General features: G+C 37.7%; 2 protein-coding genes across 2 annotated transcripts in view; one reads left to right on the top strand and one right to left on the bottom strand.

Moving 5' to 3' along the window:
- wdfy4 (WDFY family member 4) overlaps positions 1–12,672 on the bottom strand; it is a 35,612-nt gene extending 22,940 nt beyond the window's left edge. The window contains exons 1-37 of the mRNA XM_055163096.1: positions 12,445–12,672; positions 11,811–12,059; positions 11,242–11,353; positions 10,795–10,919; positions 10,578–10,706; positions 10,225–10,414; positions 9,965–10,154; positions 9,726–9,886; positions 8,873–9,105; positions 8,653–8,792; positions 8,455–8,576; positions 8,277–8,378; positions 8,018–8,208; positions 6,512–7,191; positions 6,325–6,415; positions 6,032–6,246; positions 5,863–5,957; positions 5,581–5,785; positions 5,409–5,485; positions 5,115–5,333; positions 4,866–5,044; positions 4,253–4,484; positions 3,869–4,008; positions 3,691–3,802; positions 3,433–3,623; positions 3,204–3,356; positions 3,034–3,107; positions 2,540–2,701; positions 2,374–2,462; positions 2,197–2,293; positions 1,938–2,128; positions 1,688–1,854; positions 1,504–1,623; positions 1,263–1,430; positions 1,046–1,186; positions 282–408; positions 58–209 (exon numbers count right to left, since the gene is read on the bottom strand). Coding sequence (XP_055019071.1) covers positions 58–209; positions 282–408; positions 1,046–1,186; positions 1,263–1,430; positions 1,504–1,623; positions 1,688–1,854; positions 1,938–2,128; positions 2,197–2,293; positions 2,374–2,462; positions 2,540–2,701; positions 3,034–3,107; positions 3,204–3,356; positions 3,433–3,623; positions 3,691–3,802; positions 3,869–4,008; positions 4,253–4,484; positions 4,866–5,044; positions 5,115–5,333; positions 5,409–5,485; positions 5,581–5,785; positions 5,863–5,957; positions 6,032–6,246; positions 6,325–6,415; positions 6,512–7,191; positions 8,018–8,208; positions 8,277–8,378; positions 8,455–8,576; positions 8,653–8,792; positions 8,873–9,105; positions 9,726–9,886; positions 9,965–10,154; positions 10,225–10,414; positions 10,578–10,706; positions 10,795–10,919; positions 11,242–11,353; positions 11,811–12,059; positions 12,445–12,465 — 6,042 coding nt within the window. The 5' untranslated portion in view covers positions 12,466–12,672. The remainder of the gene's footprint in view (positions 1–57; positions 210–281; positions 409–1,045; positions 1,187–1,262; positions 1,431–1,503; positions 1,624–1,687; positions 1,855–1,937; positions 2,129–2,196; positions 2,294–2,373; positions 2,463–2,539; positions 2,702–3,033; positions 3,108–3,203; positions 3,357–3,432; positions 3,624–3,690; positions 3,803–3,868; positions 4,009–4,252; positions 4,485–4,865; positions 5,045–5,114; positions 5,334–5,408; positions 5,486–5,580; positions 5,786–5,862; positions 5,958–6,031; positions 6,247–6,324; positions 6,416–6,511; positions 7,192–8,017; positions 8,209–8,276; positions 8,379–8,454; positions 8,577–8,652; positions 8,793–8,872; positions 9,106–9,725; positions 9,887–9,964; positions 10,155–10,224; positions 10,415–10,577; positions 10,707–10,794; positions 10,920–11,241; positions 11,354–11,810; positions 12,060–12,444) is intronic.
- An 822-nt stretch (positions 12,673–13,494) lies between these two features.
- Positions 13,495–17,806, top strand: si:ch211-223a10.1 (putative ZDHHC-type palmitoyltransferase 6). Its single transcript, XM_020921550.2, has 10 exons — positions 13,495–13,772; positions 14,117–14,252; positions 14,351–14,461; positions 14,547–14,679; positions 14,875–15,053; positions 15,210–15,283; positions 15,365–15,527; positions 15,601–15,683; positions 16,129–16,319; positions 16,481–17,806. The coding sequence occupies exons 1-10, from the start codon at positions 13,646–13,648 to the stop codon at positions 16,967–16,969; spliced, it is 1,686 nt and encodes a 561-aa protein (XP_020777209.1). The 5' UTR covers positions 13,495–13,645; the 3' UTR covers positions 16,970–17,806.
- The last annotated feature ends 191 nt before the right edge of the window (positions 17,807–17,997 follow it).

Below are 17,997 nucleotides of genomic sequence, written 5' to 3' on the forward strand. Positions count from 1 at the left end.
TTTATTGTACAAATAAAATTATACATAATGAGGATAATATCTGTGACATTATCTCACCATAACGATTTGATCTGCAAGGAAGTGTAGCAAACTCTTGCAGTCTCCCATAATTGCCCCACTATAAAGTCTCTGCACAACTGTCTTGGTAAAAAGCACCACATTCTCCATCAAGGTGAGGAGATGTCCTTCAGGTATCTGGGTATTAGGGTCTTGAAAAAAGAGCACTTTGATATCATGAAGAAAACAAGCTACAAGATGGTTAAAAAATGTTTAAACTGTACCTTTTGATGTTAGATGCGTGTGACTTTCTTCCTCACCACTGAGTACGTAAATAATGTCAATGATGAATTCAACCAACTCTGTTTGGTAAAGGAGAGACTGTTCCAGTAAAGCTCCATTTGGGGAAAGCTGTAAAACAATCAACATACAAAATAAACAGTTTGTATAGAGAGTATTTATATGCTTAAAATAAGAAAAAAGAATCTTCATGTTAAAACTAAATAAAAAGACTTTAATATAATTGTTAACTTCCACTTGTTCCAGATCTTTAAAAATAAAGCAAAACAAATTGTAATAAAATCCCAGAGAGGTACCACAGTAGACAAAGAGGTACTTGCTATGTGATAACTATGATAAAAAATAAAACCATCAGTCTTATATTGCTCATTTGGACACTAAAAGTTGCTTTACATTGTATTTTCAGTCATTTTAGTGGAGGCAAATTTTGGTAACTTCTGTAGCCTCAATAAATCGTATTCATATTGAGGCAACATGGTGATGTGAAAGCTCAAGTCTAAATACCAACCTTTTTGAGTCACTGTCACAAATTTTCTGCTTTTATTTGTTATTATTCACACTAAAAGTATTATTAAAACTCAACAGTAGCTAAACTGCATTGCTGTAGCTGAGCAAAGAGTGACATCTTTTGGAGAAAAGCTGGTACTGCTGTAATACAGTGCTTAAGTGTCTCAAAACAATGTGCATCTCAGATTCTCAAATCTCCTCTAGTTCAGGTAAAATTTTAAGATGTAGTGGTTACAATCACCTCCATTAGGATCACAACAGGGTGGCTGCTGCTGGCTGAAATACTGAGCAGGCTGTCCATTAGAAGGATGCGAAAAAAATCCCGCACTGGCTGTATGGATGGAGCTTTCTGTAGGGCTATTTCACCCTTATCACCCAAGGTCTGAAAGTAATTACAAATACACAATAAATATGAATTGCAGTTTTTAGTAGATGTTAAACTACATATTACGACAAACCTGTGAAGGATGAACAGCACTACCAAGTGTGTGGAGAAACTCTGGCAAAGTCCAAAGTGGATCCCTGGGCCGAAGGTTGTGAAGAAGACAGAAGAACTGCATCACACTTGATACATAACCAGATGTTGATAATGAAGGGTTTAGTGTCCGATGCACTGCAACAATCGTCTGTCAAAGATGAGAAAATGTAAAACCTATCAATTCTAAATATATGAGAAAATTTAAATTTAGTAATAATTACTGGATTTATGGTGACTTTGACCAGTTCAAGAAGAATTGTTGCAGCTTCAACACAAAGCTGTTCTGTTGCAGTGTTTTCTTCATCGTCAATATAGGACTGCAGAATGTCATTCAAAGGCAACTGCAGAGGTTGTAAAAGTTAATGCTGGTAGTACTTAAAAAGAGTTACCATATATTTAACTCACATTTTCTTTTGTTTTGTGCTTTAATTTCTTTCCAAATATCAGTGCCACAAGAAACTCATAAACCTCAGGTAGGTTAAAGTGTGTAATTAGAAGCTCCTTTAGAACATCAAAGCCTGAACAAGCAGTTCTAACAAAATCTGGTGAAGATGACTGGGCCCGAAGGTTATCTAGCAATTAAAAATACAGACATAAAATGAGTTAAATAAGTTAACTGAGCCAAAAAAGAAAGTGATTCTCAACCAAATTTTACCAAAAGCAGTTGAAGGCTCTTCCATCAAAGAGTATGGTGAAATCTTCTCCCTGAAGATGCTCAAGAGACTGGGGTTTAACAGAAGGTGATTCAACAAAATGAGACCCAGTTTTATGGTTGAAGGGTGAAGGTGCGACTGAAGGAAGAGCAGGAACCAACCACAGCCCAGTGTCTCAAGTAAAACCTGCCCGCTGTTGAGAAATGCAAACATAATTAGCTAAAATCACTGCAATATATAGAAGTCATTTTAAGTACTCACTCCTTTTCTTGCAGCTTGTCTGACTTGAGGATTTTATCAAAGACACAAAGGATCTGGTTTCGAACATCTATGTGACTAACCTGACCTGAATTCTCAGCTGAAAAAAAAAAAAAAGATCTAAAACAACCCAGATCACAGCAACACAGATATAGTAAATATGGTCTATGAGATACACACCATTTGCTGTGTGGTGGCTGTCTAAAAGATCATTGCTCTCAGCTGTGTTGCTTAGAGGTGGAAGTGTATAAACTAGGAAGAGTCCAAGCCTTGACAACCACAAAAGGTTTTTATAAGCATATAGAAAACAATAAAGAAACTGTAAAGCCTGGTTTTCTTGCAATACCTGCTTATGTCCAAAGTGTTGAAGAATTCTTTCAAAAGTAAAGTGATGACAGAAGAAATACCTTCTACTCTCCGAGGGGTCACTGATGGATTGGTGAGCTCAAACAACATCTTTGGTAAAATACCAATTTTTTGCATTATTCCTGCATTTCTGTTGTTGTCACTGACATGATAAGATACATATATCCCAATCAGTTCTCACAAAAAAATATCTAATTTAATTAAATTTAAATTAGTAATTCAAGCACTCTCTCAGTCATGCACATTCTGACAGACTGTGTCCAATTCAGATTAACATTTCCCAAGTCTAGTTATCTGTGAGGCTTGGGACCAGACACTGTAGATGATGGGCCAACTAAGCTCTGTCATAATGTCTAAACAAGTAGCTCTTTCATTGAGAGATGGGATGTTATGTAATGAGCAGGCCATGTGAGTCAATAGAACATTAAATTACTACTGCAGCAGAAATGCTACGGTTCAGTCAGGCACAAATACCTGAAGGATTTCAAGACTTCAGCAAAATGGTTGAGAACTGTAAGGTCCAGATTATCAGAAGTGCTCTGCCACACCTGAAACCAAAGCAGTTATTATAAGCTTCCAGAGGACAGTGCAAAATGAATTACTCATGAGCCATTTCTATTCCTGTCTGAACAGTATGTACTCACATCCAGGTCAGAAATCAGTGCTCTAAACGCTGGGATGTTCTGTTGTTGAATGGAGCTGGAGTTTGCCTCTGTTGAATCAGAGAGACACAAAACCAGCTGCAAGGTTCTGTTACTGACTATACTGCTCTTACTCTTCAGAAGGAAAACCAAAAGCTGAAAATGTCAATAAAAAGTTTTAATAATCCACCATAAACAGCACATTCCATAAAGACAATCTGATGCAACAAACCTTATAGCCATCAATGCGTGCCATTTCTTGCTGCATAGTTGGGTCAGTCTCCAGCACAGAAAGAAGAACTTTGACTGCTGCGTAAAGGGAGCTATCGTCAGGTGCCATTGCAACTAGACTCAGAACAACTGCAGGCCCACCAACACACAAAAATCCATTGGCCGCATTTCTTGGTGTAAAGGTACGAACACCTAGGAAAATAAAACCTTGGGTCAACAATTTCTGTAAAGAATAGTATATCAAATGGGCCATATGTACCAAAATGACCAACAAGGGCTGCTCCAATGGTTCGTGCTGTACCACTTAAGTGTTGACTGATGTTATGGGCAAGAAACACAGGGGTAGAATTATCCCGTGAAGTTATTCCCATCTATAATGACAAAAATTAACACTAAAAACTACTCCAACTCATAAATAAAAAAAACAAAAAACACACCTCTTTAGCAATAAGTCGACAGTCCACCTCGTTGTAATCCTCCCTGATTTGAGCAACTGTCGTCACTGTTGAAATTGCTGGATTGATGCCAAATGAGATCCTCTCTTCAGGAACCAGCCGCACAGGGTTAGACTCAACACCTAAATTGTAATGAGGATTAGATAAAATGTTTTCAATTTCCAAATAAGCAAGCACACAAAACAGCTTTCTCCACTCACAAAATGGGCAATGTACTTCTAAAAATTGACTTTTTTGCTTCTGTATTTTCTGTGTTTTATAAAGCTATTAAGCAAAAATAATTAATAAATATTAACTTATTAATAAAAAAGGTTTAACAAACTACCAAAAGAAGAGTTGTATCTTAATGTAGGAAAATTACATCACCTGACTTGCAGACAGACAGGAAGTTGCCGAGGTAACCAGTGCCTTGTGTGTACAAAACACTGATGGTTTCAGGGGTCAGAGGTTCCTCAAAAAGGTAAGAAGAACCCACTTTCCAAATTAAAGCAGCATAGTCCTTCCAGAGAGCAGGCGTCCCAATCACGGCATACACATCTATGACTGCTGTTGGCTCCATGGAGACATACGTGCCTGGAAATGGCTGTATGTATCTCATCTGGGAAAAATGACAATATAAAAACAAACAATGACAGTGCAGGTTAATAATAGTTATTTTAAAGGTACAATAAGTAACTTTTCTGGTGGGTGGTCCACTACCTGCTGGTCTTGATGGAAATATTGTTTACCTTGAAATATTCCAAATTATAGCATAGTAAACTGTATATTTCACTGATTAATTTACATGTGCTGTCTTGCTCAACACTATGAAAAGCATGAATTCTTATCATCTCTTAAATCTGACCAGTAACTTGTCCTGGCATCACCTAGGAGGTTGGTAAGTTTAATGGCAAAACATTCCAGGCAAAACTATAATTCCTCCATGGAGTCTGTGGCCCACCCTCCAACAGAAAAGTTACATAGAGCACCTTTAACACACCTTTCCAGTTCCTACAGGTTTGCCATTTAGATAAGCAGAGGTCAGACAGCTCTTCTTTATGTCCTTGGCCAAAACAACAACTAAATGATGCCACTGTCCTGGGATCAAAAAACTGGAGCAGCGAAACCTCACTGATGTTGCCAAAGAAGTAGGGCTGGACAATTCTGGCTCCATCATATCTGGCAATAAAAAAACTTTAATGTAATAATTTTGTCATCTGAATTAGAAATGAGCCATAATTTCACTAACCCAGGTATGTCAGTGCCTCTTCCTCTGTTGAAATAACCAAACAGCCATCACAGGCAGATAGAGAAATGGACAGACAGATGAACTGCTGCTCAGTGCGCGACATGTGACGCACCACTGAGAGAAAACGAATGGGATGAGATTCACAAGCAGAACTGAACTTGTTGATCTGGAACCAGCATGAGAAGGTTAGACCAGCCGTAGGAGGAAACCCTCTGCCATCTGAAATATTATACGATAAACTTCGTTTAACATTTCATGTTTAATTATAGTTTAAATTAATAAATATTTTCTTGCCTCCTCCAGTTCCACCAATGGGAATTGAGTCTGCAGAGACCCCCTTCACTGTGGTCAGAGAAGGAAGGAAAAGACATCTGAAACGCACAAGGTTGTCCAAATTGTGATTAAAAATGTAGTAGTAGTAGTAGTAGTAATAAAACCTATTTGTGCTAAATTTACACTGTCTTACCCATATCCACTTTCACTCATATCAAACTCCACAAAAGCAGGTGTGGCTGAGATTCTATGTGGCCTGTAGGTTCGAGGTGATGTCATGGATACAAGACTGACAATTTGATGAGCGGGAATCGCAGATCCAACAGAGCACTTTGAGGTTAGTAAGCTAAAGCTTCTCTTCGTGGTCTTTCCTGTAGATTCTGATGACTTGTCTCCATCTGAATTGGTGCACAGAAAACACAGACAATTAAACCAAAATCCCAAAGGAAGTTAAAATAACAATATTAAATTTTACCACTAGAGTCAGGTCTTGTCTCATTCTTTGATAAATCAGGTTCAGACATTTTGCCTGATAAGCACATGAGGGGGTTCCCAAGACAAAGGAAATTCCTGTGAAAAAAGTATTATAATTTCTCAAGCAAAATAAGTGTACAATAATTGGAAGACTACAGATCAAACATTACCTGAATTCTTTCAGTGTTATTGACTGAGAGGAGAGCTTTTCTAAAATGCGAGTGACTGGGAGATGTAAAGGGTGTTTTGGTTCAATCAACATTTTATGGCAATGAGTCAATAGGATTGTAATCAGACCGCCCTCACACATGATTTGTCTGTTTCTCTCAGATTTAACCATCACTTGGATGTGGTGTACCAAAGCATATTGGACATCCATGGAAAGCTGAAAAAGAAGATTGTTTAATACTTTTAATTTGGCCCAACATATGTCTACAAAAGGTTTCACATTTTGAACAATTACCTGTGGATCCTCAAAAGTAAAGACCAATGGAAAGAGAGTCATAATAACTCTAATTGCTCCAGGGTGAAGAATAACACTGTCACAGGTCAGCCTGCAGTAAAACATTAACATTTCAGTACAGATTCAAATGGGATTTCAAGATCACTAAATTTGGCAGAAAAAACATGAGTTGAATTATAAATCATACCTATAGTGTGACTCAGTACTGACAATAGAGATACTGGGTGCTGGGTGTTTTCTGCTTTGCCATTGTCTGTCCTCGACACCATCATGCACAGCTGGAGGATTTGGTTTCCGATTGTCACATTTTATTTCCAAGTTCAAATCGGGACAAGAGAAGGTCCCTGTGGAAAACTGATTTAGGTAGGACAAGAGTATTATACAAGTCCGGAGTGTGACTGGAAGGATGAGCTGTGATTCAGATTTAGATAAAGAAGACTGGGAGGAAATTGAGGACTCTGCTAAACAGACAAACTGTTCAAATGTTCTCCCTGGTGTGTGGCTGTCCTCAGCAATCAAAGGACAGCAATCCTTTACAGTGTCCTTATCTGTGTAACCTTCCTCAGTTGTTACACAATGGAAGCAGCCCAATTGAAGTAGTGCCTCAGTCAGTCTTTCATAATAGCCTCCAGTCTCAAAATAGTGTGCGTTTATTATGTGCAAGTGGACAGCCAGGGCTATAGTGTGCAAAGTAAGCAAAAGAATCTCCAAAAGAGGTTCATCTCGCATGGATGTCAATACTTCTGCTTGAGGTGGGTTAGCAAAAGCTCCTTCCATGTCAGTCACAAGTGACAGTAAACCAGTGAAGCCCCCAGCCTTCCTGAAGGCATCCCAGCTGTTAGGACTCTCCAAGACTTTCAATACAGACTGAAATAAAAAGAAAGAACGTCAAACATCTATAAAACAATATTGTCAATTTTGTAGTTATTAAATTAAGTTAAATGTACTTAAGTGTTAACCCTACAAATGTTTGAGCTTTTGCTAAGGTTTGTGAAAGAGCTCCTCCAGTCAATTAAGGCATTACAATAAAAAATGGATGAAACATATAGATATATCATAAATCACTGAGTGTAACTAGTTTTTGGGGGTGAACAAATTGCATTAGCTTTATTCAATTTGGACAGCTAATCCATCAGATAGGTAATATGTGAGGCAGAACGCAAAGGGGAATGTAATTAACTGAAAGTGGAGTAATCACAATGGCTCTCAACACTTGCCAGCCCAGGTCCAACCCAATCTGATTGCCACCTGCTTTAACTGTGTTAGCACCAGTACAAAGAAGACACATCTATACAGGCACAAACAAACACCTGCACACCTGCACATGAATACAAAATATGTGATAGTAAGTGCTCTATCCACTGCCATCTATAAAATGGACACTACACAGTAGGTGTAACTTATTTAACTTTAATCAGATCTGTCCTATTCACTGATCTCACAGAGGTGGTAATCTTCAGAGCGCCACAGCACAATCTGCCAGCATAATCGCATCAGTCCAGAGTTAACAGCTAAACCTATTTTAGCAAATCAATCTGCGTTATCTATAACACAATCACAGTCCCACATGCTAAGAAAATAAATTCATTGACCCATAATGATATAAGTGCATTAGAAATTGTTACTATTTGATGTAGAGGCCATAGTTACAGGTCAGCTTGAATCCCTTGCAGCTAAATGTGTGTGACAGTACCTGTAAGAGATCCTTCTTCAGTTTTATTTCCTGTTGGGTTGAGGAACAGAGAGCCCCAATAGCTATGCTCATGAACTCATCAGGGTTGATCTCAGCTAATTGCTCCAAAATGCTCAAAGTTGAGTCTCGATACTGATCCTCATTCAAGAAAATCTTGATATAGGGAACCATACCAAGCTCCCGAACTGAAACTATAAGAGGATTTGGATTAGAGCTTGACTAGAACATTGGACATCTATCAACATATTTAGCAATATACCTGTGTTTTTAACTGAGCGTAACGTAAATGTGGAAACAATTTGAAGCATGTAGTTGGTGAGGAGTCTTTCATTGTCATCAGTGTGTGGAAGTTGTGAAGCATCTAAAATGAAAATAAATTTTATAATTTTCCAAACTCATACAGAAAGACAATATTAATGTTCTGGGAGAAGCCTTACCTGTGGTGACGGCTGCAGCTTTTATTAGGATTCTAGCTCTTCTGCGCAGTTCTCCAAGTAGCAACTTCAACAGGCCCCAGTCACTCAGTACTTCTGTTAAAAGACCACTATGCACGGTAATCCTGATAAAATTAAAATGATTGAGGGTTTTTTCTTTATGTTCATTTAGTATGCTCACAATTAATTTAGTTTACATACCTATGGAAACATACAACAGCAGCGACTCCAAACTCCAACCCATTAATTTGTTGTAATGTTGCTCCTGTCCACATCTGCTTCAGTACAGTGAGCACTGCCCGCAAGGTCTCATGTGGGATAAAGTTTAATTTGAATATTATCTACAAAAAACCATACAATAATTAACTCTATACGGTGTACATGTGATTACTGCACAAACAATGCATGTGACAGTGATTACCATTTCTAAGAGAGAGAAAAATAGTTTATGTACAGGAGCTGGTTTAGACAACACACAAGAGGCCAACTGAGTCACTGTCTGGGCTGACCACTCCAAAAGAAAAAAGTTTGCAGTCTCTTTTTCCCAAATCTTCTGGATGGTTTGGAGGATGTGGCAACACAACCAAGAGTCCTGAGATCGCAGTAGTGATCCTTGCAGCAGGCGAAAGGCTGGGAGATTCTTAACAACTGAACCTACAAACAAAGTTTTCATTAACACACTCACTGTAACAACATTTTTTGTTTAATACAACAAAGAAAACTGATGTCCAATGATCAAACCAATATTATTTTTGTTGGAGTAAGGTGATACAGATTTTAACAATTTAAATATATTTAAAAAACAAAAAACTTTTCCCTATGTTTGATAGATGCTTGGTGATGTGAGTTTATTATGGACACCCCGATCATGAGTGTGGGATGGAGAAGTGTGTGTCTGTGATAGATGGCTGGTTGTTGTAGGCCAGTAGTGAATGGATGTGAGGCATGTTAACAGAGTTAGTGCAGAAGGCTCCACTTCATCATCCCAGACATAATCATCTCAGCTTCCTGTTAACCTGAGGGGTGTAGTCCACTGCCATGGGGCAGAGCAGGGAGAAGAGTCACGCAGCATGGGAAATAAGCTATCTTAGGGGGGTCATAAGAGGGCGCATATGCAGATAAACTATGAACTGTGTTGGCATCAAGCCTTCCTTTCCAGAAATAATTAAAGCATGGTTTACAAAATCATTCATGGATAGAATTTTTGTGGACAATGCCTACAATATTAGATATGACCAAGAACAATGAATAGATAGGGTGAAGATCTGACCTACCTGTGGCCTGAGGAGCATCAAATTTAAATCCTGGAGGTTGTGGGTTACTGATGCATAGAGCTACTTTCAGCTCTGTTTTTCCAAACATGACAAATGCTGCAATGAGTTCAATTAATTCCTCCACAGGAGAAAGCTGATCAGCAGGCACACCTTGTTCACAACTTCAAATGTGGCAATATTAAGTCAAGTTACAAACTGTTAAATTACAACCATTCTCTGAATCTATAGTTTTCTCTTACCATTTTAAGATGTTCTCTAGGGCTTTATACCCATTGTTGGTGTCAAATACTTCAAAAAGAGCAGGGTTGAGGTCATAAGTGTCTTTAATAAAACTGAATACAGCAACTGCCACTTCAGCTAATATTGGTCCAGAGACATCTGTCCGAATCTGCAGCAAGTTTTGGATGCAAATACGTATACAATGCTTGCCTGATGAGACAGAAAAAAAACTGTAGAATAAATAAATGAATAAATAAATAAATAAATACCATCATCATACCTAACAAACTTGGGACCATGTTTCTGGTTGCAGATGCAGAAACAGCCTTGAGAATTTGGGATGCCTGGTGTCTCCATAAAGCACTAGTCTGGTCCCAGAGTGATGTGAAGCCAATAATTAAACATTGAAACTCTTCAGTCTCTACTAACCTCTCCACATTCACTGGCAGCCTGCACAGGTGGAGAAAAACCTGCATGAAAACAATAAACACCCATGTTTTAGTAAATGTAACAGTTATTTTAAATTTTTGTTTCAAACCACAGTTTAAAACTAATATGAAAAAACTACGCTTTTACAGAAATATTATGTAAATATAACGTATGCCATATAAAATACAAGAAGACATAAATTACCTGTGTAAGTGGCTCCTGAAACGAGTACTCAAGAGCTATGTTTTCCTGGCTGGGAGGCAAGCACACCAGTAAGTAGAGACATTTCACCAAAGCAGCAGGGAGCTCAAGGTTTAAACTGGAGAGTAGATCCTTCGTACAAACAGAATTAGAGTTGGTAAATACTAACACAACAAACTGCAAACATGCATTTTACACAGAATACTAAGACATCACTTACAGAGCCATCAGCTGTGAGCAGAACCAGAGCTTTCAACAGCAGCCACCCAGAACAACATCCGTTTTCAAAGTTTGTACTCGCATCTTGCCTCCGGAAAAACAACACGACTTCACTGCGGGCTTCGTCTGAAAAAGACACATTTTATCAATCAGTATGTCTGAACATGGATAGCTGCAATCTAAAGTGCAAATTCAACATTGGTGGATGTATATGAAGATACTTTTGAGTGCCCAGTAGCCCCCCCAGGTTTCAGTTCATTAAATATGTCACTTGCTCACTATGTTAATATTTGCATTTAACTGAAAGTTGATCTGCCAAGCACACACATAAAGAGGAACCTTGTATTAGGGTAAAAGAAAATCTAAGAAAAAGCAGAAGTAACAACAAAAACATAAAGTAACCACCACTTTAATGGGACACTCCTCATGATTAAAGTGCTGGAAATACCTGCAGGCTTTTCTGCTAGTCTCCTGTGGATGCTTTGGACGAGCGTGTCAGCCACAAAAGCAGAAAGTCCCTTTAAATTCACAACTTCAACTGTTCCTCCATCCACACAAATCTAGCATAAGAGAAGATTCATGTTCATATTATATCAATCAGCAGAGTAAAACCAAATGAACCATTAACAGTAATAAAAGGATCTCAACTGCTTTGTATAATACAGGTCACCATCAATAATAGAAGTGCTTTTTCTGTTCCTTAAGAGGATACCACATTTCCCTGAGTTGGCTGTTCTCACAAGTAAGGCTTTATGTTCTGGTCAAATCTCTAGTCATGAGGCTTACATACACTACATTTCTAAGCCTGGTCAATGAAGGATGGAGGTTTTCACTCCTGTAACAATCTCAGTGAGTTCATTCAGTTTTTATTGATGCCTGGAGTTTTATGTTGGCGCAAGTCCCATATAAATAAGAACAAAGACAATGACAAGATCAGCTTAAGAAACAAACATCTGACATTTATTGTTGTTGTGTGGAGTTTACTCTACTATAATAGCATTACGCTTTTCACTGTACCTGTATATAAAGAGACAGGACTTTGGCAAGGGCTTCCTCTTTTGGCACTAGAGAGGATTTGTCAGTCTTCTGGCCAGAATATGAATGAATCCTCAGTTCACATAACTGTTTTATGAGCTCGTCTTGAGGCTGAGGGTCTTCTGATACCACTAGTGTTTTAGTCTTTAACTCCACAGAGGCTGATAACTCTCCTGATGCGCTCAGCTCCCCTGTCTCCTTATTGATCCTCACCCCTTTACCAGGCTGGTCCTATGAAAATGCCGTACAGAGTCATAGACAGTGAATGATACAAGGATGTGAGATTGAAAATTACTTAATTAACATATAATAATCTTTGCAATTAAAATATCAAACAATATTATGTTTAAATTAATAAAAATTTTAAAAAAGAATTAAAGCATAACAACACAATGAAGAGTCAAGTGTTTCATAAGTATGTGTAGTGGTCTATGTTTTAAAAAATGAATTTAAAAAAATTGAAACCCAACATTTTTGACCTTGTCAGACTATACACTGTAGTTGTAAACTGTAACTGTATACTCTAAAACTGTTTTTGAGCAAGGTAATGTAGATTACATTATTTTATATTATATAGTCCTCTACAACCTATATAACACAAAAAATGAACACATACCTGTAACTGCGTGAGAGCCATTCTGGAAATTCCCTAGGTAGAAGTGGATGACATCCGTTGACTTGTACTGTGAAGTTATCCCGTCTGAGTAAAGAGTCTGTCCATGTTCCTACATCAACAGTGGGAGACAAGTCAGTACTTGCTAAGGCATGGCTGGTCCTTACAGTTGCTCTACCCTCCTCTTACTAATCTGACACAAGCTGACTGAACTTTGAACAACTGAGTAACTCACATCAGCTGGTTCAAGTCATGTGCTTTCCGACTTCCTTAGAGAAGGAGAAGTGAAAAACTGTTGTCAAGCTGGTTGGATGGGGCCCTCCTACACATCAAATCATTGCTTTAAATAGACGCCTCTATCACCATAAGAATCAGACTGACAACATCACATGCTTCACAAAAAACAAAAAAAAAAACAAAAAAAAAACACTAAACAATTCATTTTAATATGTTTAATACTAATTACAATTTACGCATATTGTTCATTAATGGAGTTCAATTCTTTGTGGGTAGAATAAACTCTTACTTTTAAATATTACAGACATTAACAAAAGACAATATTTGAAGTAGCTAAAGCTAAATTTGGAAGTTTGAAGAAGGTAATGTAATTAGACGATCACTACACCAGTCATTCTTAGCTTAACAGTGCCCTCTTGTGTAATTTAATGGAAATTCATAACTTGGACACAAATCTGCTATATGTTTTCAAGATAAGGAGGCACAAATCTCAGCTATGTTTTCCCTAACCCTAAACCAACCTCTTCATGAAATGGATGTGTGTCACCTGCCTTAGCATAAAGATTCAGTCAAAGAACTACGGACGTGCAAAAAGTGGCAAAGAGAATACATCCTACAACTATAAAACGAACCATGTACAAATTTTAGAAACAAAACCTATAGCAAAACATATGTAGTTACCTTAAGTCTAAAATATGTGTAAGCAGAGAAACAGAGCGTGCCATGGCCAATCAGCGTCGGCGTATGTACGTAAACAAACATTTTCTAAATTTCCGGTCACGTGACTTGTTGGATCCAGTGAGGTGCTTAGGGCGTGTTCTGGCTCAATCAGTTTAGTTTAGCTGCACAATGTAGGATCACCGTTATCTGGCCGCGAAAGGCAATTTCCTGTCTCTATTTACAATATGATGTCGCTAGTTTGATTTCTATTACACTTCCTGGTCGTGGATATTTTTGTAGGACATTTATGATAATGCACCCGATGCCGATTTGTAGTGTTAGTGGTGGAGACATATTTGACTGTATACAGAGGGGGAATTTAGAACAGTGCATTCACTTCATCCAAAATGACCGATCAGTCTTAAAGCAGAAAGGTAAGATGCATGTGCTTTAATGTAACCTTAATTTATTGTAAATTTAGTTGTAAATGTTTTTAATTTTGTGTAATATGGATGATTGCTAGAACATTGATTATGCTATTTCATTGTTTGACTTGTTCTATTTGCGTTTTTGTATTTAGAACTATCTCTAATCTTTGTATTCAAGTTATTGTGCCACTGAGAATGATACATGATTTTTTTTTATTATGATTGATAACTTTATTGTTATTACTTTGTAGTTACGCGTTTGGGTGTTCAGCTGTTCAGACTATGTGGTGATTGCAATGACCTTTTGAGAATGAAAATGAGAATGCAAGTAAATTCAGTAATTTTTCCAGGTTGGGGTGGTTTCACCCCTCTTCATTATGCTGCCCTACATGGGAGTCGTTCAATGGTGGAATTATTCTTAAGTAATGGAGCTGACCCTAACCTAACATGTGATGCTGGACAGACAGCCTTTCAGTTTGCCTGCAGGTAAATTACCTAATTTGCATTTTGCAAAAGTAAGTTTATATATTATGAAATGCAATCTTGTTTAATGGTGTGTCACTTGACTATCTTATTTCTTTTAGGCAGGGAAACATATATATTATACATCAAATGATGCAGTATGGTGCTGATTTGCGTATCATAGACCTACAGGGGAAGACATCTCTACATCATGCTGTCACTGGTGGCAACATGTACAAAAAAGAAAAACATTATATATGATTTTTTTTTTTTCTTTTAATTTTATTTTTATTTAATTTTACACCTTGTATTTTCCAGTGTTGCAGTGCACTATCTATGGGAGACTGGGATGTTCAGATTTTCTGATACAGACATGTACAAAGTGACACCTCTTCACCTGGCTGCATCTACAGGCAACACAGAGGTGGTCAGATACTTGCTTCGAGACCAGGTCAGTTGAGTGTCAGTTGAGTTTAATTACTTTATATATATGTGTGTGTGTGTGTGTGTGTGTGTGTGTGTGTGTGTGTGTGTGTGTGTGTGTGTGTGTGTGTGTGTGTGTGGAAGTGTATAGTTTAGTTTGTTAGTGAGCATGTTTTATTGAGACTGTGTCTAACGCTTGCATTAAAACGTACGTTTGTTTCAGAGATGTGCAGTAGAAGCTGTTGACCAGCAGGGAGCGACAGCACTTCATGTTGCAGCAGAGCGAGGGGGAGTGGAGGTGTGTTGGACTCTGCTGCAGAAAGCAGGGTGCAGAATGCTCCATCAGAAGAACCATAGTGGGCTCACACCATTGAATCTCTGCAAACAGGGGAAGACATTTAGGTAAATCTGTCTTTCTAAATTATTTGGTAAACCTTCACAAGAAATACTACCTCTGGTCAAATACAATATCCAGCATGTTGGCACTTTCCAGTGACATTTTTCTCTTGGGATTCTTGTGCTGATTAATACATTGCTATGCTCTGTATTTTTTTCCAGACATCAGCAACTCACCAAACTACTGAGTCGGTACATTAATGAGCCCTTATACCACAAGCCCAGAGAGTCCCATGGTAGTAGCATGCATTTAAAATACTTAAATTATTATAACTGTTTCACAAAGGTTTATTTTTCTCTGTCTGTGTTGTTTTCAGTATTGTACTACTGGACACTGTTTTTCCCCTTGCTGAGCGGTGCTGCCATTCTGCTCATAGCTGCCATGTTGGGGGTGTATGGTGGCCTTATATGTGGTCTGCTGTTCCCCTGGCTTGCCAGAAGTATATTTACTCAATATCATCGCATGACAACATATCAAAGGTTTGATAGAAAATGTAGTATGACATTTTGAAAGTGTAACCCATACAGTTAACCAAACATGTCTTCCTTTTAGGCTGCCTAATCCAGTCTACTTGGGAACACTCATCGCTGGTTTGTTCCATTCCCTCCTCTGTTTCTATGAGAAAATTATGCCTAATATCCTTGTAAACATGTGTTCAGCTACAATATTAGTATTAATTTTAAAGGGAACATATCATGCAAAATTCATCTTAATGGGCTTTTAACCATGTTATAACATAATTAATTAACTCGAAGTTATATTTTGATTGATTGATTGAGTCTTGCATGTTTGAGTAATCCTGTTTTGTTCATTCCAGTTTTCTGCATTTAAAAACAGCTATAACTATCTTTAACAATGAAAACAAGTAAATGAACATTTTTCTGCAGTGCTTTGTGCAATTTAATACCACTATGAAATTGCACGGCCTCTCAGGTTTGCTTTTTGAACACGAAGTCAATAGAACAGTTTCAATTATCAAGCTATTTTAGATATATTTTGTTGCTGAATATTAATTACACATAAAAGGCATAGTATTTCATTAAAAAATAATCTAAAAATAGTTTCCTTAACTTTTTGAATGTGTCTGGCCAGCCTCTCCATTGGTCCAAGTGTCAATGATCCACTTCTCTATAGTTTTGTGCTTGTTTTGTAAGATTTTAATCCAGGATCCTGGGAGACTGAAAAGAGAAGAAGCCGATCCTAGGTTTTCCTGTATAGCTGATTTAGTCGAGAATAACCAAAGTCATCATAGATTCTGTCCATATTGTGAAGTAAGTAATGGAGTTGCATCTGATGTTGAGTTGAAATATATTATTAGATACACCTTTTTAAAAAAATTTACGTTTACATTTGCTTGTTTGTTTTTAGATTTAATTTAAAAAATTGTAACGGTAAGTGTTTACGTTCACTGAAACTCTTATCTCTTTTTTAGTTGTTTCTGCCTGACAACACAAAACACTGTAAGCTTTGTGATGTCTGCATTAAGGACTATGACCATCATTGCCTTTTCCTGAACCGATGCATCGGTCAGCGCAACCATCGTCTCTTTCTCCTTTTTATTCTGTCCATGGTGGCAGCTCACGTTCTCTTTGGAGCAACAGCTACAAGTTACTTATACAGCAAGAAGCCAATGGGTAGCCACACACTTTCAGTGTGGCTAACACTGGTTGGAGAGGAGTTCTGGGTAGTGGTTCTGTTGGTAATGAATGTACTGACTCTCCTTTGGGAGGTATGGCTACTGACAGAGCAATTTGAAGCTATAGCCAATGGCACTACCACCTACTTCAGGCAGTGTGAGACAGGGTCCAGACACAAGTCACCTGTACAACGCTGGACTACTGTTTTAACTTTTATTTTGGAGGGGCGAAAGCGGGTAGGCAGTGGACCAACACGTGAGAGCAAATCTGCCATAGATATCTAACACTGTTAAAACCTTTTGTGTGATATTGGTTATTTAATGATGCTTAACTATGTGTTTACAGTGTATGAAGTGTGCTATTGTGATGTAATACTGTTCCTTGACAAAATATCCTCTAATGCCATTTATAGTATGTACTTGAACTCAAACTTTACCATAGTTTAGTTTTAATAGCTTACTGTGCTTTTAAATGCAGATGACTTCAAGGAAGATCATACTCGCATACATTCTGACATTGTTTTAGTGACCCCACCATATATACAGTCTATGGACCCCACTGATGGTGACTAAATAATCATGTCTCTATGAATAGTTTACGATCATGTTATGGATAATTTACAAACTGTGAGTCGCATATCTTTTGTACTGTAATACCTTTTAATATATCTTAACATAATGGTCAGAGTAGGGTCATATATTATGTATATTGGTGAAAAATGGTGGACATTTTTGTTCAGCTATAATGTCTGATCATCTTTACTAGCACAGAAGACTAATATGTCATTACTTCACTGACCTGCTCACAGTTATGTGCCAAGACAAATTCCCTCCTCTCATTATGGGACATGGTCTTTCTAATTACACATCCCCATTTCCTATGTGTCGCTCAAAACCATATTTCTTGATTATAGATCACACCCCACAGCCACTGCACTGTCTGTCTCTATGATATAACCCTTTTACCTTTGATATGCATTTTTATTTGTCCTATGTGTTGTCTACTGTGGTAAAGATTATGCACTTTGCACTTGTACTGATGGTTTTACTGTGACTGACACCATATATATTTGTGAATCATACATGGTTAAAAATAAATAATGTAAAAATATTGCTATTAAAGAGTCTTGCTATATTCCACTGGACTTTCACACACTTCTCAGTAGTTAATGCATAAATAATTTACAAGTTCAAAGTGGCTATGGCATACAATGATAATTTTTTATACATTACCCGTCAGCAGTTTTCACTTCTTCATCACACTTCCTGAGTGAGAAACATAGATAATGGCTTGTCTGGTTATTAAAATACCA

This window comes from Boleophthalmus pectinirostris, unplaced genomic scaffold (assembly GCF_026225935.1).
Source record: "Boleophthalmus pectinirostris isolate CB_2022bp ecotype Guang Dong unplaced genomic scaffold, ASM2622593v1 HiC_scaffold_5, whole genome shotgun sequence".
Lineage (NCBI taxonomy): Eukaryota > Metazoa > Chordata > Actinopteri > Gobiiformes > Gobiidae > Boleophthalmus > Boleophthalmus pectinirostris.

Bases quoted from the DNA above. Each gene is read 5' to 3' on its own strand.
- si:ch211-223a10.1 (XM_020921550.2), top strand. From the start codon at position 13,646: ATGATAATGCACCCGATGCCGATTTGTAGTGTTAGTGGTGGAGACATA. The intron at 14,462-14,546 runs GTACAAAAAAGA...TGTATTTTCCAG, and splicing joins GCTGTCACTGGTGGCAACAT to TGTTGCAGTGCACTATCTAT. The intron at 15,054-15,209 runs GTAAATCTGTCT...ATTTTTTTCCAG, and splicing joins AAACAGGGGAAGACATTTAG to ACATCAGCAACTCACCAAAC.